The following is a 22,085-nucleotide window of genomic DNA, read 5'->3' as shown; positions in this document are numbered from 1 at the left end:
TGGCTGTCAGAGGCAGCCCCGGGGCCCAGGCTCACCTGCGGGGTGCGGATGTGCAGCGGCATCAGCCCCGAGGGGGTGTCGGCCAGCACGTTGAAGTGGGGGGTCGGGGGGGGCCCCATGGCCATGGGGCGGCTCTCGGGATCCACCTGGTAGTTGATGAGCCCCCACTGCTCCAGGAAGGCGTGGACCCTGTGAAAAACAGGACAAATCCAGCCTTGGCCACCAAAGGTTTGCTTGTGCTTCGTGTGGGAGGGGACACAGGACAGAGCTGATGTTGCTGGATCACATCCAGACCCAGGAGCTCCTCTAGTCCTTCATTAATCCCAAAGAGCAGGAGCTCTGTGCACACCTGAGAGCACTGCAGTGATGGATAAACCAAAGCCTGACTGTCCAGTCTGGGCCCCAAAGACAGACCCTGAGGGGCTGGAGTGTGTCCAGGGAATGGAGCTGGGAAGGGGCTGGAGAATTCCTGAGGGAGCTGGGAAGGGGCTCAGCCTGGAGAAAGGGGAGCTCAGGGGGCCCTTGTGGCTCTGCACAGCTCCTGCCAGGAGGGGACAGCCGGGGGGTCGGGCTGTGCTCCAGGGAACAGGGACAGGAGGAGAGGGAACAGCCTCAGGCTGGGCCAGGGCAGCTCAGGGTGGACAGCAGCAGGAATTTCCCCATGGAAAGGGGGATCAGGGATTGGCAGGGGCTGCCCAGGAAAGTGACCTAGAGGTGTCCAAGGAAGGCCTGGATGTTACTCTGGGCTGGGGATAGGGCACGGGCTGGGCTCAATCTTTGGAGGGCTTTTCCCCCCTCCGTTATTCCATGATGCTGCTGATGCCTGGAAATGCCCAGAAGCTGCAGGCCCCAAAGGCCCAGACCCCAAAGGTCCCCAGAGGCCAGGCTGTCACCTCATGACAGCGCAGACGTCCCCGGTGAGGTTCCTCCTGCAGGCTGTGCTGGTCAGGTACTCCTGCGGGTTCAGCCGGTACGTGTCGATCATGAAGTTCCTGTAGGCCAGGTATCTGCAACACAACAGCCACCAGCTCTGTCCCCTGAGCTTCCCCACAGCTCAGGGCAGGCACTTCAACATCACCCCCCAAACACCCCTCTCTGACCAGGAAACAACAACAGATCTCTTTCGCTGGGGCCATTTCAGAACCAACAGGTAAGTGGAATTCACACTCTTCCAGACTGCTTCACTCTGGATTTTCTCCTGTGTTTGGAGTAGCAGCACATGGAAACATGCTGAAATTGTAAATCACACAATTATCTGTGGGGACTTGGTCACTGATCAAATGTTCCCACAGCAGAATAGAAGCTGCAGGATGAAAAGAACGGTGTCTGGTCTTCACACAGGAACAGGATAAATAATCCCTCTGCATCCCCGTGTGAAGGAAAAAAGCTGCACAGAAAAGCAGAAGTGGATGGAACACTGCTGTGGCTGCATGTGGAGTTTTTAATGGATGAAGGGATGAGGCAGGAAAGGCTGGAGAACAGCAACATGGAGAAGAAAAAACCTTTGAAAAGCAGAGGACAAGAGCCCAGAGCCAGCACAGCTGGGAACAGCTGGAGCAGAAACAATTCCTCAGAGATTCCCCCATTTCAGTAAGATTCTGTAAAATACTGATGCTTGCTAATACAAATGATCCTGAAGAAAATAACCTGCCATAAAATTATTGATAGCCCTGCTCTTTAGAGGGAACAAACCCAACCTGCCACAGACAGGCTGGCACCATCCAGGCTGGATGGGGCTTGGAGCACTCTGGACTATGGAAGGTGTCCCTCCCTGCCCATGGCAGGTAGGTGGAATGAGATGGGTCCTTTTCTACCCAAATTATTGCAGGATTCTGTTTAGTGAGTATCCAATGCAAAGCTGTAGTACAACAGTGGTTTTAGAGCAGATTTCTGCTTTTGGAAAATTCCAGGGGGGAATGTTTCACATGCAGTGTGTGAAGCAGCTGGGAACCAAAAATATAAATCATCCAGGCAAGGCCTGAGCAGGCAGATGCTGCAAGCACATGTCCCTGCCAAAATCCCACATCTTCCTCCTGACCAGATCATATGTGCAACTGGCTGGAAGAAAATTGCTGGAGTAGGTGTTTGGCTCCATGTGGGATGCTTGGGAGGCAAGAAACAAAAAGGAGCTTCTTCCAGAGAGGAATACTGAGAACATTTCTGAATGCTCCAGGGGAGGAGGGGAAGAGCCTGCCCAGAACAGGTCTTGGCTGCAGGAATTAGTATTTATTAGTAAAGGTCACAGCACGAGGTGGAGGGAGAAGCCCAAGACAGAAACATTCCCAGGCTGGTTCTGAAGGGAGATGGTTTTGAGCCATGACCCTTCAGGCAAACCCTGTCAGCAGTGGGAAGTCCAGCAGGATTTAGCTGAACCCCTTTTCAGCCAGGGCCTACCCCAGGCACTGCTGTCACAAGGATAAACCTGTGAGAGCTCCTCCAGCACGGTGTTCTGGCCTGAACATTCAGCTGGAGGCCACTCGTCCCCATTCAGAGGGATGCTCCTCTTTGATCTCAAAAGAAAACACAGAGCCAGGACCACGTGCAGCTCCTACCACCCCAAAACGGCACCACAACCAGATCTCCAGGATGACAGGAGGACTGGCAGGAGTCCCCAGGCTGCTTCCATGGCAGGCAGAGACCAGTGGCAGCCAAGGGAGGAGCAGCAGGAGCACTGATTTGTGATGCCAGCTGCAGAAGGGCACCTGGGCCTGCAGTGACAACCACAGGGGCCACAGATCCAGGAAAGGAGCATTCCTTCCACACTGCAGCTGTCCGCTGCCTCTCACTCTGACAAACCCCCAAACTACAATTTCCTGGGCAGCAAAACTGCTGGAACAGAGGCAGTGTTGGATGAGCCTTGGAACAAAGCCATTTTGGAATGGCAGGGAGGGGAACAAGAGGATCTCCACAGCCCCTTGCCCCCAAGCCCTGCTGGGGCTCTGGGGTGCAGCTGTGCTTGCTCTGCACTCACACATGCAGAGAAGCTGGGAGGACAGACCAAGGACTGGGGATCCTTGGGGTGCCAGGAGCCTCAGGGGTGTCTGAGCCAAGCTCCTGCTCAAGCCATGAATTGTCACCAAGCTTCTTAGGGCTTTGTCTGGGCAGGCCTGAAAGACTCCAAGGAGGAGCAATCCCAGCTTCCCAAGGCCCCATCCCAGTGCTTCATCTTGTTCAGAGCTCAAAACTCCCCTTTTCTCCAGCCAGAACCTGCTGTTCCATTCCAGCCTGAGCTGTTGCTGCCCTGGCACAGGCCCAGGCACAGCCTCGCTGCACCCCAGGGACCTCCTGGGGCAGGGCACAAACACCACCAGGGCCCCAGGAGAAAGGACAGTCCCTAATTCCTGTTTCTTTATCAGACCCAGAGCATCACAGACCAACAGCCACACCTGAGGTGGGAGATTCCAGCACAAGGACAACCTCTGCAGGGATTCTCCTCTCCAGGCTGGGAGAGCTGGGAATGTTCCCCTGGAGAGGAGAAGGCTCCAGGGAGAGCTCAGAGCCCTGCCAGGGCCTGGAGGGGCTCCAGGAGAGCTGGAGAGGGACTGGGGACAAGGATGGAGGGACAGGACACAGGGAATGGCTCCCACTGCCAGAGGGCAGGGATGGATGGGAGATTGGGAAGGAATTCCTGGCTGGGAGGGTGGGGAGGAGCTGGGATGGAATTCCCAGAGCAGCTGTGCTGCCCCTGGATCCCTGGCAGTGCCCAAGGCCAGGCTGGACAGGGCTTGGAGCAGCCTGGGACAGTGGGAGGTGTCCCTGCCATGGCAGGGGTGGCACTGGGTGCTTTTTAAGGTCCCTTCCAGCCCAAACCATTCTGGGATCCCATGGAATGCTGTGTATGAGCAGTGAAGGGCCCAGATGATATCAGGACCATGAGGAGATACCTCAAACACTTCCTGTAGTGCTTGGGTGAAAAACCACCTTCTAAAATCCCCAAAAGCTGCTTTGGAACCAAGCCAAGATGTGACACCAGGACAAAGTGACCCCAGCCAGGCCAGTCCCACTGCCCAGCACATTCTGGTGTCCAAACCCAGGATTTTTTGGTGTGAAATCTCACGTTTAGCATCATTTTAATAGAAACAATATTGTTCAAAGTCTTTGACCATCCTTCCTTTATCCATGGCCTTTCAAGATCACTCTGAATAACCAAATTCAAAACACAGAATTCACTCCACAGCCTGAGACAGGATCTACAACACACAGAAATACAGAAGTACAGCATGGCATGAGGAGAGAGGGAGGAATAAGCAGGATTGTTCCACTTCTACCCTTCCATGACATTTTAACATGACTTTGGATGTTGACCACATCTTGTACCACACAGAGCTGGAGAATTTGTTCCAGTATTACTTGGGGGAAAGTAGTTTTATTTTACCTGGATAACCACTGGTAAATATCACTTGGATGCTTGAACTTTTATCTCTACCACAACAATGTACAAACACTGTCAGTGGCTCTGTCTCTCTTTCAGGCCCTACAGGAACTATCAGCCTCTCACACCCCCAGCTGTGGCCACAGGATTTATGGGATGGGAAGCTCCTTTATCCTGCCACACTGTCACTGCCCACATTCCCAGGTTTCACTCACATTTCTGGAGTCTTGGACTTGTTTTTCCCATTGAAGAATTCTGGAAGCGCACGACGTTCAATCACGTGGATGCTGCAACAAAACAGTTCAGGTGTCAGATCCTGAAACAGCCCTGACCCCAAGAGGATTCCAGGCTGCAACAAATGTCCTCCCTCTAGAATCAGTGACTTCTCCTCTAAGTCAAGTTCTGAAGCAAAATAAAAAGGCTTTCAGTAGTAGAGATAAACACAGAATGGTCAGACAGTGACTAGAGAAATAGAATAGAGAAAGGAATTAAGGTGGGAATTAGAGGGAAATCAATGTATGCAAAACCTGTTTGAAATCTTCTTCCTCATTCCCAACCCCTGAGAAGGGCCAGAAAGATTTCAGCACAAAACATGGGAACCAGACCTAAACAAGAGTCACTGCCTTCAGCTCCCAGGCTGATTGGTGAGAAAACAAAATGAAGTGAAGCCTGCCTCTGGAATCCTCTGAATCCTTCCTCCTCAGGGAAACCCCCAGGGCTGTTGTGGAATCCTCTGAATCCTTCCTCCTCAGGGAAACCCCCAGGGCTGTTGTGGAATCCTCTGAATCCTTCCTCCTCAGGGAAACCCCCAGGGCTGTTGTGGAATCCTCTGAATCCTTCCTCCTCAGGGAAACCCCCAGGGCCTTGCCTATGAAGAATTTCCCATAGTTTTCCCCACCCAGGCTGAAGGAGAAGACTTCCCCACGGAGACTTGCACAACACCATGAACCACTCCAGACCCTTCCCCGTATGTCCCAAATTCTGTTGGCTTTTCCTTTCCCTCCTTGGTTGTGGTACCCTGGTGGCTGGCCCCATCTCCCCTGAAGCCACCCCTATGCCCTCCCACTCTTAACCTTGTGCACAGCACGTGGCCAGGTCTTTTGCCCCCGATTTCCCTTTGGTGTGCTGAAACAAAGCTCTCTGGAACTGCCCCTAAGAAGGCCCTGCTGCCTCTCCTGGCTGAGCTGGCCACGGTGAGCGTGGTGTGTGCACTGACTGCCTTGCCTGAACGGCTCCCCCAGCAGCCCTTCCACAGGAGGTGTCACTGGGGAACAGGACACAGGCAGCAGCAGCCACCACGCCATGGAAGCCCCCCTCACCAGTTGTAGTCGAACCAGGAGGCATAGCTGGGGATGATGATGTGGTTGGTCTGCTCGGTGACATTGTCCTCCCCCGCGTCCAGCGAGCGGCTCTGGTCGCCCTTGTTGGGGTCCTCGTCCTCCTGGGGCACAGGGGGACACGGCAGGGTGAGGGCAGCAGGGGCTCCCCCAGCACACAGACGTTCTGTGACACCCCCAAAGCAGGGACAGCTCCCCACCGAAGCCTCCCGTGAGCAGCTGCTGTTCTGCAACTCAAGCGCCAACTCCTGAGCCACAGCGATCACCAGGAGGGCACAGAGGAGGCAGCAAAACAGGGTCAGGATACCTCAAGAACTGTACAAAACACCTGAGGTGTTGTTTGAGCGATGTTAAAAATAGCCAAGGCCCACAGGCAGACCCTGAGGAGGCGCTGGTATCAATAATGGATCTTTATCTGGGACTGAGCTCCCCCAACGACAACAAGGTATCACTCTGAACACACTCAGGGATCTGACATCTGTTAAAAATAGTGCCTGCCATGCCACAAACGCAATTCAATACAGAAACCACCCCTGCAGCTCTACTGAAGTGATCAGGGAGCCAAAGCAGGGTTTAGATTTAGTCCTAAAACCAAAAAAACAAAGCAAAACCTCTCATCTGAAAAATGCTTCTTGGAAAATACAGACGGCATCTGTCTCTTCATTCTGCAAAACCTCTCATCTGAAAAATGCTTCTTGGAAAATACTCGGCATCTGTCTCTTCATTCTACTCTTCAACACACCAGATTTAAAAATACCAAGTCATCCACAGAATTGGAGAGTTCTATAATAACAAACCCTCAGTCCTGTCAGTAACTGATTTAATCTCATAGATCACTGGAAAATGAGTTCAGGTGAAGTTACTGAAGGTGAGATTAAGATCTTGACAGGACACAGGGAATGACTTGGAGGAGAAAGAGGGCAGGGTTGGATACTGGGGAGGAATTCTTCCTGGTGAGGGGCCAGGATGGAATTCCCAGAGCAGCTGTGGCTGCCCCTGGATCCCTGGCAGTGCCCAAGGCCAGGCTGGACAGGGTTGGAGCAGCCTGGGCCAGTGGGAGGTGTCCCTGCCATGGCAGGGGTGGCACTGGGTGTTTTTTAAGGTCCCTTCCAGCCCAAACCATCTGGGACTGTACAATCTCAGTTGTTTCCAAGTTCAGGAAGCAGCAGGTGTTGTTACCTTTCCTCCAGTGGCCACTGTCTCCTCATCCTGCTCATCTGAAAGGTAAAAACATTGAGAATTATACCAATAAACTCATTTAAATGTTCAGAAGTCTTTCCAGCAACACAACTGTTTAACTGGAAAGGACATTTAATTTCTTTGGGAAGGGAAGAGAACAAAGTGGATCCCACATCACTAAAACAATTACACCTTTACCTGTCCCAGACCAGGGAACAGGTAAGAATACAGAGGAAGGATAATCAGAATTTCTCAACACTTCAGAATCCATAATTAATTACTTCCTTTCCCAGTGTCCTAGGTGACTTTTGTATAATAAGATATGGGATATGAGTTTGTATCTCATGTCAAGGCTCAGCAAAGCTCAGGGAACCTGTGATTTACCCTGATTCCCAGTAAAAAAAAAAAAAATCTGCTAGAAAAGAGCTCTTATGTCATGTGAAAACAATAAAAATAACAACAGCCTATGAGGGAACAGTTTTGCAGTGAAGAGCTAGTACACTGGAATTGAACGTGTATGAAATATGAATTAATTCAGTAAAATAGCAGAAGCAGAGATTGCTTTTTAAATTGAGAGATTTAGAAATATTTAAGATCTATTTTAAAATATTGACTGCAAGCAGGATGGAGGCTGAGGGAGCAGGGGCTTTACCCAGGTCTGCCACGGTTCCTCCTTTCACGGGCGTGTTCTCACTGTCCTTCTTTGGGTTCACTGCAAGAACAGGAGTGATGAGAGAGCAGCAGACAGCAGCTCTGCAGCCTGGCTCATTTCCCTGGGCTCTGTCTGCAGTTCAGGAGTTCACAGAGCAGCACAAGGGCCCGTTTGTCCCATTGCCCTGCATTCCCAGCTCCTGACAGAGCAGCACAGCCCTGCTCCTCCCCACCTGCCCAACACACAGCGCGGCTTCAGTGCAAACCCAAACCAAGAACACCCAAACGGACAGACTCCCAAAATTATCTGCTGCCAGGGATGCTGAAGGAATTCCTTTTCCCAGAATTATCATTGCCCACATCAACACTTCCCTGAAAGGGACTAAAAGCACTTGACACTAGCACATTTTCCACTCATTTAACATCCTTCTTCTGGGGCCTTGGCAGGGAAATACTTTGCTCCAGAAAACTCCATTTCCCCCAACATGACCCAGTGAAATGAAACATTTAAGCAGATTGCTGTAAACCTATTTTTAAAAGTGTCTTTTTTAAACGTAGCTTTGTATTTTGAAAGGCCAAAAGGAGGTGACACTGCTGCCCTTTTCAGCTGTTACATGCCTGACTAGATAAATTTATGGGCAGAGACCACCTACCCCATGGCCATGGAGTACTTCAAAGATTTGACAAAACATAGACACAATTTTAATGCAGTTTAATCTTTAACATTGAAAGAGGCCAAAGCGTTCCCATATTTTACCATTTTTGGGAAGTACCACTTCTTCTATGTTGGGTACTGGGGTGGGATCCTCCATGTCCTTGGTGAGATCCTCCTGCTCATCCTCCTCCTTCTGCCCCCTCCTTTTGCCATAGAGAGCTGCTTGCCTGAACAGAGCAGACACAGGGGCTGTGCCAGATGCTCCTGGACAGTGCTCAGAGCCAGGCCAGGAGGGTCAAACCCTCCTGAAACCACTCTGGGAACACAGGCAGAACCACATCTCCTCACAGACCCCAACTCAGGCTCTACACTTGGAAGGAGGAACTCAGATTATCAACTCATTCTTGATGAAATTCCAGTTCTGTCTTATTAGAGCCCAACAGGTCCATAAACAAGACCTGAATTTTTAGCTTTGAAGTGCTCCCCTCCATACCCACACATAATAACCCATAGTTAGTAATTATGTTTTTAATTACTATTAAAAACTTACTAATTACTATTTAATTAATAGTAATTAAGTTTTTATTTGGGTAAAATACTGATAGAATAAGGAATTGCACAAACTGCTCAGGAATAATCCCTCAAGCCTAGCCAGAAATAATTCCAGAACCCCAGGTCAGAGAGCTCTCCCCATAATCAGTTCTTCAATTTCTTTGCCTCATTTCTTTTCACCTCAAATCCCAGGCCTCTGGACACTTGCAGACACTCACCCTTTCTTCCCTGTCTTTTTCCTGGACTCCACAGGAGTGGGGGGTGGAGAAGGGGAGTGTTTCCTCTTCCTGGTGCTGGCTGCTGCTTTCCTGTCCCTCCTCTCGGGGCTCCTCACGGGCTGGGAGGGAGCAGAGCTTTCAGTTACCCCCAAATTCTCCCACTGCAGAGCTGCAGGCTGCATCCTTCCTTAACACAGCCCAAAACAGGATACCACAGCTGCTCTGGGCACCCTGTGCCAGGGCCTCCCACCCTGCCAGCCAGGAATTCCTAATCCCCAATCTCCCATCCATCCCTGTCCTCTGGCAGTGGGAGCCATTCCCTGTGTCCTGTCCCTCCATCCCTGTCCCCAGTCCTTCTCCAGCTCTCCTGGAGCCCCTCCAGGCCCTGGCAGGGCTCTGAGCTCTGCCTGGATCCCTCCCTTTTCCAGCTCTGTGCATGCAGAGGTAAAGGACACTGCTGTCCCTCCAGGCCCCCACCCACCTCCTCATTCTTCATGGAGATCCTCTGGCGAAAGCTCACGGATTTCCTGTTCTCATCCACCTCATAATCCTCCTCATTCATCCACTCATTGAACACATCCGTGTCCAGAATCCACTTGGCATGAACCTGCACAACAGGAGACAGGGACAGGATGATGCTTTGGGGAGAAATAACTCCATGAGAGACCTCCCAGGATTAGGGACATTCCTGGAGCTTTATCAGGTCTGAATGTCCCAATCCCTCTGGTTTCACACACTCCTGGCAGTGACACAGGGCAGGACCACGAAGGATGAACAAGACTCAGAACCCAACCTCTGCTCCTCAAGCATTTTCAGGCCCCCTGGAGTGTGAGGTCAGTTCTGAGAGCTGGGAGAGCAGCTCTGGGCTACCAGTGTTCTTTGGATGCTGAAAATTGCCATCAAAACCTCCTAAATACACACATCCCCTTGGCAGGTGTGCCACCACCACCAAAAAGTGAGCAGGAGTTGGCCATTCCCTGAGGGGACAAAACCAAAACCTGTCAGGATTGTAACACCCACCTTCAGAGAGGTTGGTTTATACAGCTGAGAAAACTTCTGGTGCTTTACAGTAATTCATACCATTTATTAATACTTCACACAATTCTCTCTGACTATTCCTAGTAAGGTTTATACCCAAAATCCTGTTTTCCAGTGAGTTACAGGTGTTTGAACAGACTCCAAGGTCCTTTCAGCCCGAGCTGCTGTGACTCCAGGAGCACACACAGAACATGGCCAGGGTAACACAGTGAGTGCAGAACAACCAGAGCAGGGCAACACTCAACGGCCCCAGCCCAGGAATCCTGAGAAGGACTGAGCCAGACTCACCTCCCAAGGCCTGAGCCAGACTCACCTTATAGGGCCTGAGCCAGACTCACCTCAGCTCCCCAGACATGAGCCAGACTCACCTTCCAGGGACTGAGCCAGACCCAGCTCAGCTCCCCAGGCCCTGAGCCAGACCCAGCTCAGCTCCCCAAGCCCTGAGCCAGACCCAGCTCAGCTCCCCAGGCCCTGAGCCAGACCCAGCACAGCTCCCCAGGCACTGAGCCTGACCCACCTTCCACGGCTTCTCGGGGATCGGCGCGTCCTCAATTTCCGCCTCGATTTCGCTGGCATGGACCCAGGTGTCGTAGCTGGGGAGGGTCAGGAGAGAGCAGCTCAGGTACCAGGAGCACCAGGAGTGGTTTTCCAGCAGCTCTGGCATGTGCAGACCTCACTGCTGGGACTGCAGGGCTTCCCACAGGGAATAATCCTGCTTTGTGCCACAGGAACTGGGCACAGGGGCATCTAATGCACATTAGAAGTTAAAAATCCTCTCAATGAACCAGCTCCAGCTTCAAATGCAAGTCTGGAGAGGTTCAGGGGCAGCTCTGAGTCACCCAACCAAACCCTGCCATTAATTGAATCCACTTATTTCTTTTCTTGTGATTTCAAAGCAAGAGCTACTGGATTCCTGGAAGGGAGGAAGCTGCACCCTGTCCTAGAAATCACTCATTATTTATATTCACTCTTCCACATTATTCCCTCAAAAGTCTATTTATTAACAAACTGCACTGAGCAACAGCAAAAGCCACAGTCCTTTGTAACCAACAGCAGATGCTGAGGAACAGGGAGGAGTCAGGTGCAAGGAAAGATGTGCACAGCATTCCTGACTTTATACTGCTTTATGTGCACCTGGTTTAAAAACACCAATATAGACCTGACTACTGATAGAAATATAGAAATATTTAAGGGTTCTTCATCTGTATGAATGAAAAACTTCAGTGTGATTACTGTTTGCCCTCCTCCACTGAGAGCCCCATGTGAGATAGAGTTCCGAGGAATTTGGTGTATGAACAGATTTCAGTGGCCTGAAAAAGTTAATTAAATAGCAGTCAATACTGGGTTATCAATGTTTTGATTGATCTTCCATAGCCTGGGCTCAGAAACCAGTTATTGCAAACACAGTGAAGCTCCTATCAGCACACACATTGAATTTTAACATGCTCCAAGAGCACAGGGCAGGTTTCTCAAAGGGGTGCATTAACAGTCACTTCCCTGACTGAAGACACCCTTGGAGTGAAATCAGCCAGGTGACTGGAAGTTCTCCCTTTAAAATGTAAGGAAAGGCTCATTCCAGCTTTAAAATCAACTTCCAACCAGTTCCTTGTGGCTCTGCAGAGGAACTCTTTCTCCAGCCTCACCCACCTGCCAGAGCCACAATGGATGTGGATACTGCAGTTTTAAATCAATGGTTCATTCTTTTCAAGCTTTGCACATGGGGGTCAAGACTTTTCCATCAACAAACAGTCAAAACTCAGGGTTTGCTCTCCCCCAGCTTTCTTTACCTGTCTGGAAAAAAGCCCCAATGTACCAGCACCTGCTTGTCCTTTTTCATCACAGGTCTCAACCACTCATCTGCAGAGGGAACGAGATCCAGGTCAGATGTGGAGGGAAAAGCACAATAACTCACTTTTCCACAGCAAGTCAGAGGGAAGCTACTGCAAACCCCCCTGCTAAAGGTCTGCTGGGGCCTGAGCTGGGAAGGGACCTTAAAGCTCATCCCAATCCCCCTCTGCCATGGCAGGGACACCTCCCACTGCCCCAGGCTGCTCCAAGCCCTGTCCAGCCTGGCCTTGGGCACTGCCAGGGATCCAGGGGCAGCCACAGCTGCTCTGGGTACCTGTGCCAGGGCCTGCCCACCCTCCAGCCAGGAATTCCTAATTCCCAAGATCTCATCCATCCCTGCAGCTCCCAAGTACCAAACCCTGCAACACAAACCCCAAGAACAGAGCCCAGAGAAGCATCACAGGAGAAACCCCGAGGATGTGAACCTGCATCTCTAGTCCCTGCTGGGATTTTGGGCTGCTCCCCAGTATGACCTGGGGCTCAGAGCCTGAGACACACACAGGGCTGAGCCTGGTGCTTCCAGAGGGACACAGACAAACCATTCCTGTTCCCTGAAAACTGCAGGGAGCACTTCCATCTAGTGGCCAGCACAGGCCAGGAAATGTGGGAAAATGATTTATTTATGTCTGTGCAACTTGGGCTTGAGGACAATGATCCGCCAGGTAACTAAATTTATTTAAGACGAAAAATTGAAGAAATATTTTTTGCTATTTGCTGAAAGAGGCAGCAGTGAAATTGCTTTTTTTGGACCTTGCACTTCATGCAGGCAGAGTGAACTTTAACACAGCCAAGGCTCATGGAGGAGCTCTCCTCGCCCCCCACACACAAGGATTGTGCCAGCATTCCCTACAGAACTCCTGGAGAGCCAGGAACTCAGAATCAGGAATTGCTGAGGCTGGAAAAGCCCTCCAAGATCAGAGTGCAGCCACTCCTCAGCATTGTCCCGTGTCCCCAAGTGCCACATCAGCTCTGAAATCCCCCCAGGGACTGGGACTCCACCCCTGCCCTGGGCAGGAGGAATTCTCCCCATGTCCAGCCTAAAGCTCCCCATGCACATTATCCACAATGCAGCAAGTGTTCCTCAGGAGCAGGCTGGGAACAGTCCTGGTGAACACTTCCACAGCTTCTCATGGCATTAATTACAAGAGTATTCCCACGGAAAAACTGCCACAGGACATTACCATCATCCACTGAGGTAGGACTTGGATACACGTGGTGGGTAGCCTTGGATTTCTCTTCAGTGACTGTTCCCTGTGGGAATATGGAAGAAGAGGAGAAAATGCATGAGAAACCCTCAGCACATCACCCCAAAAGGCAGCTGGTGTTCAAAACTTACATCCCATAAATGTGTAAGAGATTGATTTAACAGCACAATGACCTGCAGATCCTATCCCTGGATGGCAGCAGCAGGAATTAGAACAGGGTTGTGGGATGTGGGCTACTCTGGGATCAGGGGCTGAAGGGCAATAGCTCCCACAGCCCAGGGAAGGGACAGGAGCAACTCTGGAGGGAGCTGGAAAACAACAGAAGTTGGAGCAGGGAGGACTTGGGATAGCAGGGAGCCACAGGCACCGGGATGGGGTAGTGGGGAGATGACAGCAAGGGGTTAAAAAATGAAAATAACCAAGATAATGAGGAAGCAAAGCTAGTGACAAGATGAGAATCCAGAGGCAGAGCAAAGGAAAGCCCAAAAAGCAGAATTAGGGACAATTTCTGTTTTCATCTCCTCACATCCCTGCAGAGACAAAGCTGCTTTAAAAATCCTTTAAATCACTCATGGATACAGCGTGGAGCTCACTACAGACTTCCTTTATGAAAGGAAAATTGACTCATTCACTCTAATTTAAGCAATAACACCCATCCTGAATCAGCCAAATAATTAAGAGCAACTTGTGAAAATCTGCCCAACTGAGGCTGAGACAATGGTTCATAATCACAACACAGGAAATACATTAAATCTGGAAAAGAAACTCGTTGGCTACAGCTGTGAATTGTCCTGACACAAAAGCCACCAGACCATCCAGAGGTCACACTGCAGGGTATTTCTCTGCAGACAAGTGAGAAGTCTGTTTATGTTTTTAAGGATGAAGCCATTAATCTTGCTCAAGTCATCCTTTAGCACCTGGAATTACGAGGGCAAGGTTCCCTAAGGCTGCCTGGGCTCTGCTCAGCACCAGCAATCAAAGAGTGAAATAAAGCAAAAACCAACGACCATGTCAGAGTGAAACCTCCTTCTGCTGTCCCACACATCTGAACAGCTGCCTCACTCCCTGCTTCAGACCCAGGTTTGGACAAACCTGTGCTGAGCAACAAATCAGCTGGGCCTGCCCCCAGCTCCCCCAGAGCCACCTGGCAGCAGGTCCAGGGGTGCTTTTAGAGCCCAGCCAGGGCTCAGCCTCCGTGGGAGGATAAACACCATTCCTGTGTCCCCAGGCACCCCGGGGCTAAGGCAGGGTGTCCCTCAGAGCTGAGCAGCCCTGGGTACAGCTGTCTGTGTGACACTCACCTGGTGACGCTTGACAATGTCCTTCAGCTTGTTGGCCAGCTTCAGCTCCATGTCAGGAATGAGGTAGATGGTTGGTCTGCTCAGACAGTTGTTCTGGGAGAGAACAGCGAGATGAACAAGGAATTAGGAGGTGATCTGTGGCAAAAATCAGACTATTCCTATGAAAACCCCCAGTGCTGGAACTCCAGTGGAACACAGGTCAGTGATCCCAGCTCCAGGAGCCCTGGGACAGGGACATTCCCTTCACACAGCTTCCCAACAAAGCCCTGCCCAGGTTTTTATCATGCACTGAAACCACTGTACGTGGGCAAGGTTTTTTTTTAATAAGAATATTGTTGTTTTTTGCTGTTCTTCCTGTTTCCATTCCTAATGGACACCTGAAAGTTATGTTTTGACTACATCATACACTGAATTTGGCTTCAGAGTCTGAAAAAAACCATACATTATTCCCACTCAGCAGTTAAAAAAACTGAACTTCAAATGACACTGCACAGAACTGCTAATGGGTACAGATAAGCACTTGTTTGATAAAGTAAAATGAGAGTAAAATGGATCCTAACCTGAAAAAGGCCAGTTTAGATCAAACTGGAAGTCAGCCCTGGAATGGGTACAGGAGCAGTTACTCAGCCCCAAGAGTGCCACAGGGACATGGGGACACCTGGGATGTTTTCTCTTTCCTTACAGCAGGTTTTCCTCACATAAATAAATAAAATAAAAACCTCTGCATATCCACAGAGGGGCAATGGAAATATTCCACATTTTTCAAGTGAAAAGGTGGAATTGTGACTAAGCTGGGTGGGAGAGGGAGGGGAGACCCCCCATTCCTGGAGAGGGCCAGGGTGAAGTCCTGCCCTGGGTGCCCAGGGAGCGGGTGCCTGCCCTGGGCTGGGCTTGTCCTTGCCTGCACCAGTGTTTTCTCAATGTTCATGAACATCTCCACGTTCCGGTCCATCCGGGAGGGATTCTGCAGGTCAAACCTCCTCCTGTCGAGGGAAATGATTCACAAATATTAACTCCATGTCCCCAGCTGCCAGCAGTCCAGAACCTTCCCTGCTCCACACAAAGTCTGGATCGTGGCAGGGGTGCCAGGACACTCCAGCACAGCCACAACTATTTCTGCTGCACTTGGCACCCTCACCAGCAAAAAAACCACCATGAACCACATCAAGAAATGCAGCTGATTTGTGAGACGTTCAGGGAGAAAAAGGAAGGTTGATAGTGTCCACCAAACCCTGCAGCAGGGCTGTGCATTCTGCCACAGTCACAGGGAGTAATTAAACACACAACCACCACGGATTTCAACATCAGATGAGAAAATTCATGGATGAGCTCTCATGGTTTTCTTACTTCTAGCTGCCCCCATCCACCAGTCCTGGGAGTCCAGAGAAGCAGCAATTCCTCTGCCTGATGTGAGAAAACCACCCCCCAGGACACAGACAGCTAATAATCCATGGCAGCACTGTATCTCCACCTTTACTGGACCCTGGTGCTTGAATTTTGTTATTCCACGGACAAATCATCACAATTATTGCAATGCCAATGGAGATGTGTCCGTCAGAAACAGGGAGGACACAAAACCTGAGAAATCCTCCTGGGAGGCAGCAGAAAAGCCCCCCAGATTCCCTGTGCTGTGCCCACCTGACCCCTGAACACGTCTGGCACTCACAGATGGGCAAACCCGAACGAGGGATTGGAGTGGTGACCCAGAGCCTGAGGAGGGACAACCCCAGCCCCAAAGCAGCTCCAGCACTTCCCAGCAGCAGCAGGGAGTGCCACAGCTGGGGCTGAGCCTAAAGCCTGTCCTAAAGCTCCAGGAGAGCTGAGCCCTCAGGATCCAGCCTGTCCCACAGCTCCAGGAGAGCTGAGCCCTCAGGATCCAGCCTGTCCCACAGCTCCAGGAGAGCTGAGCCCTCAGGATCCAGCCTGTCCCACAGCTCCAGGAGAGCTGAGCCCTCAGGCTGTGTCTCCCAGATGCAGAACACGACCTGCATGCCTGCAGCTCCAGGTTTGGGAACACGCTGCTGCCGGGGCGTGGGGTGGTGGCAGGTGAGAAGCACCAAGCCCTGCACACCCAGTGCAGTGGGAGGCTGGGGATGTCCTCCCCACGAGGCACTGACAGGCTGCAATCCCACCCAGCTCACACCAGCCCTTCACAGCCAAGGGCTGTTCCCTGTAAACACATCCCTGCTGCCAGCAACAGATCCCTTTTTCCAGTCCACACAGGCTCAGAGAAGGTTCAGGAAAGCAAAGCTTAGCCCCAAGGCTTTTAGCCCCAAGCCCTGTGAGCACACCAGGATGTGACCCCACTAAATCAAACGTGACACCCCAGCTGGGACCACCACGATCTCCTCCAGGGCTCCAGGGATTTTCAGGAGGAAGGAGCCCAGGCAGGTGTTCTGTGGGAACACTCTGAGGTGTGGGCAGCTCTACCAACATCCTCTCTCAGGGAGGATGGTTTCTGTCCTAAAGCACGTTACCCTTCACACTGAGGACATGGCAAACAAATCAAATGTAAGATCCTGGCATATTTATTGGAATCAGCCCTTTAGAGAGGAATTTATGACCTTTTTGTGTGCTTTGGGAAGTTCACCCTGACTTGCAAAAGCAGGGCCAGACGCCAAGGCTGTCAGGCCACTGTTAATAAGGTATTTTACACCTCTAATACAGAGGATTTTGAGTCAAGATTGAGCCCCTTCTCCAGTATTCAGCCATGGCCTGCATCCAAAACACCCGGAATGGCTCCGTGGGAGACAGATGCCAAATAAACACCTACAGACCTCTTGGCACCTGTGAGACAAAGACACCCAGGGCATGACCAGAATGTTGCCATTTTTTGCTCAAAACCTGCACAGTGCATCCATGGAATGCTGCATGCCCCCAGCTCCCTGCCTGCTCCAGAAAGCCAGAGAAGGACACGGACACATGAGTAACAGCACTGCTTCAGCTGCCCATTTGGATAAAATGGCACTAACTCTTCCTGTGCTCAGCTTAAGAGGCTCCCTGGGCCAGGCTGGGCCAGGTATGTATGTCCAGCTCTCAGACATACCTATTGTGGCGAGGAAAGGGACTTCTCCTATAAGACAGATCAGTCACAAACAGGTTAAGCAGGAGCGACAATGCAGACCGAAACAAAAATCAAATCAAGCACAGGGCAGGCAAGCAGCACGGATTACTTGGCAGTCAGTGGGGACACATTCCAGGCTCTAGGGCTGATCTCAGAGTTAAGGTGCAGGATTACTGCCCGCTACAGCCCACATGCACACACACCAGGCACTACCCACCTAATCCTGAGCAGCAGCAAGGCAGGGACAGGGGAGGAGGCAGCTCCAGAGCCCAGCTGGGCTGGGCAGCTGGCTGCAAACCACATTTCCTTATTAAAAATAAGAAATGTTCATTCAATTCAAATGTTCCCGAAGCTGGAACCATTTAATTCCTGTATCTTAAGGCAAAGAGGTAGCAAGACACTGCTGATAAACCACACCGCAGAGAGGTGCCTGCCCCAGGTGTTGGTAAGATTGGAACAGCAAAGCCCCTGAGAGTGGTTTATTCCTGATATATCCACCTCAGACAGGGCAGATATGAATATAAATAATTCCTAAAAACAACCAACCATTCTCAAAAATCTCTCTTTTGCCTTTTAAATGGCTCTTGTGTGTAAAAACAACTCAGTCAATTCCAGGAATGCTGCTACAGATTGGAAACATCACATCCAAATTATTTAAATTTGGGGACAGGAACAATGTCTGCTTATTGTTATTGATTGTTTACATTTATTGACTTTTCATCCTCATTTTTTTGCCCAGTGTTCTCAAAAATAGTGATTTCAAGGCCAGGTTGGACACCGGGGCTCGGAGCAGCCTGGGACAGTGGAAGGTGTCCCTGCCGTGGCAGGGGTGGCACTGGATGGGCTTTAGGGGCCCTTCCAGCCCAAACCATTCCAGGATTTTATGATCCCATGCTGCTGCTCCCTCGGAAAGAGGATTACAACTTAAAACCACCCAGGTTAAACCACTCCTGAGATGTCACAGGGATATTTTCATCCCAGTACCAACAGCTCCAGGGCAGAGTTTCTAAGTGCTTACACTCCCCATTTTCGGAGCAATGGAAACCTGAGCATTCACTAGGACCTGCAGTGCCTCATGCTTTCCCAATCATAACTAAACCAAATAATCAATGCAGCAACAAAGATTTAGATCTCACAGATGTGACACTGATCCTGGTTCATTTTCTCAGTCAGACAGCAAGGAAATAAAAAAGGAGCCTCAAACTTGTAATTAACTCCAACTACAGACCCAAAACCTTAAACTTGGCCAACTCCTCTTTAAATTTAGAAGTGTGGGGGTGTGTCTTAAAAAAGCTACCATCAGCAAAACAGGAAAAAGCTCCCTCTTCCCATCTCCACTGCCTTGCCTGCCAGAGTCTCCAGGAAGGATTAAACTTCAGGTAGTTTGCATAAGCAGTTCATGTGCTTGGTTTCATGCAAAAGGTGTATAAACCACAAATAAAAACTTACCAGCCCTGTTCATTCTTATATTTGTAAGCAGCACCAAGAATGTGACACAATGTACCTCCAGCTTTGAAATCCATGAAGCACTTTGCCTGAAAGCCAGAAAACAAGGAAAAACAATGACATTGACTTTTATGCAATTATTTTAAACAAATGCAGATGGGTTAGGTGAGTTTCAGACACAGAGCATATCAAATGAAAAGTTAATTTTCAGATGAAACACTTCTGAGTTTGAGGTCCTCCTTTCATAATGTTTCCTGAAGATTAAATGTATTTGGATTAAGCAGAATTCTTTGTGTTTGCAAGAACTTGATGTATCTGAAAGCTCCAAGTAGAGCTGTAAAAATCCAAAGCACTTTTTGAACACCCATTTCATAGTAAATTAAACCTCAAATCGTAGCTGTCAGGGAAGCAGCTCTTCATCTGTATGAGAGCATCAAACCAGATCATCAGGAATGAGCACCTGCAGCAGAGCTCAGCTATTCCACACTCCATCCCTCCCCCAGGGAAAGCTGTGTGTCAGGAGCTGCACATCTGCCCTAAAACACCAAATCCAGCTCATTTCTGCCCTCCCAGCTTCACCTGAGTCACCCATTCCCAAAGCAGGAGTCCCACAACATTCAACAGGAGCACGAGGAGGCTGCAAGCTTCAGAGTCCCACCAAGTCCTTTCTCTGAAAGGTTATTACAAAAAAACCCTGTTTCCTGAACAAAAGCCCAATTTTTCTGATACATTTGAGTCTGGAATGTGCATCTTTCCTGCTCTCTCTGGTCAGGACGGCTGTGCCTGGGAAAAGGCAGCTGCTGGCAGAGTCCTCCTGGAAATGGAGACAGGAGGATGGGGCTGAAGGCAGGACAGGGAGGGGTAACACCAGGATCTGCTTTGGTTGTGGATTATTCTGTGTTTCTCAGTAAATGTAAAAAAAAACTTGTATAAGGCACGAAGCAGAATCTGGGGAGCTGCTGAGAGGCCAGGCTCTGGTCACCACCAGGAGCTTTCTGCTGGGAGCAGGAGACCCCCCAAGCAGCAGCACTCCTGAGGATGCACAGAGGAGCTGTCTCCTGTGCAAGTAACTGAGATCCAAGTGCTGTAAATTAACTGAGCAAATTTGGCCGGATTAGAGCTTTGAAGCAGCGAGAACAAACACAGGAACAACATCTTTATGATGCCACTGCAACGTTTATTGCCCATTTTAAGATAAGACAAATTGATTTAAGGCTCAGGAGCACTCCAGTGGTTTATGCACTTGAGGAATGCGGGCAGGTTTATGGTTTGTGCTGCCACATCCAAATAAAGCTCTGCAAAGCTCCCCTTGTCCCTGAAGCTTCCCACTATCACTGAGGCATCAGGAGAGGTGGTGAGATCTTAATGGCACCTTGGGGTGCCTCTGGGTGCTCTCCAAAGCACCAGGAGATTCACAAAATCCCAAAAAGGTGTGGGTTGCAGGGACCTTAAGGTTCAGCCAGTACTCCCCATGCTGTGGGCAGGGACACCTCCCACTGTCCCAGGCTGCTCCAGTGTCCAGCCTGGCCTGGGCACTGCCAGGGATCCAGGGGCAGCCACAGCTGCTCTGGGCACCTGTGCCAGGGCCTCCCCACTCTCAAAAGGAAGGATTCCTTTTAAAATCCATCTGGGAACTGTTCTGGGACTCACCCCAGGAGTGAAAACCCTTCCAGTGAAGGAGCGTGCACAGCCCACCCTCGTGGAGAGGTTACAGGGGCAAAACACCTGGGGACACCAGCCCAGAACAAAAAAAGGACTGTCCTGTCACGTGCACCCACAGCCACAGGAGCTCTGCCAAGTTTTCAGGCCAACATCAGCTTCAAGAGGCTTCAACCCCTTAACTGGCCATAAATGATTCCAGCTCTGTGCACCCACCCCAAAGAGCCCCAGAGGCACGGCCCCAGTGCCAGCACACATCCGTGGCAAAGCTGGGCACACACCTCCCTGCTGGTGCCACACTGACAGGATCAGGACAGCTGTCCTGGCCCACAGACCTCCCTAAAGCACCCAGCTGGCATCAGGCTGGCACCCCTGCCCTCCTCCCAGCTCTCTGCACCCCACACTCCCCGGGACAGGACCCTCTGGGTGCGGGCAGGGCTCCAGGCTGCACTTTGGAAGCAGCAGCCCTCACAGTGCTGATACTGTTCCTGGCTACCTGGATCCCAGGGGACTGGAGAACCATCCCAGGGCCAGCAGTCACCACCTGCTGCTGCAGAACGTGGCAAAGTCCTTTCTCAGCCTTGGCAACTCCACAAGCCCGGAGTTTAATCAACCAAAACACCTAGTGGCAGTTTGTGTGCCTTGGAAAGTGCATTTCACTCACTCAGTTTAGGATGCACCAGTCCAGATTTGACTTAAACCTGATGAATTACACTGAGTTTTAGTGAAAATAAAAACCTTCCCACAGCATTCCAGAAATCATTTCAAATGCAGAGAAGCAGCTGCATTACAGTGCAAATGTGCAGTAAGGAGAGGTGTGCTACTGCAGCCCTCCCAGAGGGTGCAGCAGGAGGAGCTGGGCTGGGCAGGGATGTCCCAGTGCCCCGGACACGGAGCTGTGCCAGCAGAGTGAGAGCCCCCCTACAATACTCACAGGAAGCTTTGTGAAGGCAGGATTGGTGACATGTTTTCCAAAGGCATCTTCCTGGAACTGCAGCAGCTGCACCACCAGCCCAGCCAAGGTTTTATTGGTAGGAGCATCCGCCTGAACGTACTGCAAGACAAGAAGCACAGGTTGTTGGGGACAGGGAGGCCGCAGTGAAGGCTGCCTGTGACACCCCAGCTCCCTCCTGCAGGGCACAGTTGTAGCATTTTGGGATCCCTGCGTGGCTGGGAAGGGGCAGAGGGGGAATTGCACAGGAGGAGCACCGAGCACAACCGTTTTCCAGGCTTCAGGCTGAACATCCATCCTCACCTGTGGCTGAGGCCCAGCTCCCCAGCCGGGCTCCAGACACGGATTAACCACTCAGGCTGATCTCAGCTCCTAATAAAGGACCAGGCTCGTGCTGCCCACACACACACAGCTTTCTGCAGCCACCTCACAGCCTCCTGCTGTAAGCAACTCCCAATTAATCCTCAGAGCAGCCCTCTGGTATAAATAGGATGTCCTGCACAGAGGGAAAAGCTGAGCCACACAAAGGCGCTTGTGATGGTTTGGGACAATCTGAGCAGCTCCCGAGGCTCAATAAAATTACATTTACATTGTGAATGCAAAATCAC

General features: G+C 50.8%; 1 protein-coding gene across 1 annotated transcript in view; it reads right to left on the bottom strand.

The window, feature by feature from the left end:
• Positions 1-21,575, bottom strand: part of SMARCC1 (SWI/SNF related, matrix associated, actin dependent regulator of chromatin subfamily c member 1) — a 61,965-nt gene extending 40,390 nt beyond the window's left edge. Inside the window, exons 1-16 of the mRNA XM_041470217.1 lie at positions 21,460-21,575; positions 18,870-18,955; positions 15,258-15,339; positions 14,357-14,449; positions 13,032-13,101; positions 11,790-11,859; positions 10,520-10,595; positions 9,446-9,571; positions 8,965-9,083; positions 8,297-8,421; positions 7,541-7,600; positions 6,889-6,926; positions 5,692-5,813; positions 4,588-4,659; positions 894-1,007; positions 36-189 (exon numbers count right to left, since the gene is read on the bottom strand). Of these exons, the coding sequence (XP_041326151.1) occupies positions 36-189; positions 894-1,007; positions 4,588-4,659; positions 5,692-5,813; positions 6,889-6,926; positions 7,541-7,600; positions 8,297-8,421; positions 8,965-9,083; positions 9,446-9,571; positions 10,520-10,595; positions 11,790-11,859; positions 13,032-13,101; positions 14,357-14,449; positions 15,258-15,339; positions 18,870-18,943 (1,395 nt within the window). The 5' untranslated portion in view covers positions 18,944-18,955; positions 21,460-21,575. The remainder of the gene's footprint in view (positions 1-35; positions 190-893; positions 1,008-4,587; positions 4,660-5,691; positions 5,814-6,888; positions 6,927-7,540; positions 7,601-8,296; positions 8,422-8,964; positions 9,084-9,445; positions 9,572-10,519; positions 10,596-11,789; positions 11,860-13,031; positions 13,102-14,356; positions 14,450-15,257; positions 15,340-18,869; positions 18,956-21,459) is intronic.
• Between the last annotated feature and the right edge of the window lie 510 nt (positions 21,576-22,085).

This window comes from Pyrgilauda ruficollis, unplaced genomic scaffold, assembly GCF_017590135.1.
Source record: "Pyrgilauda ruficollis isolate IOZ18807 unplaced genomic scaffold, ASM1759013v1 scaffold242, whole genome shotgun sequence".
In the NCBI taxonomy this organism is placed as follows: Eukaryota; Metazoa; Chordata; class Aves; order Passeriformes; family Passeridae; genus Pyrgilauda; species Pyrgilauda ruficollis.
This window is presented reverse-complemented; position numbering and strand designations above follow the sequence as displayed.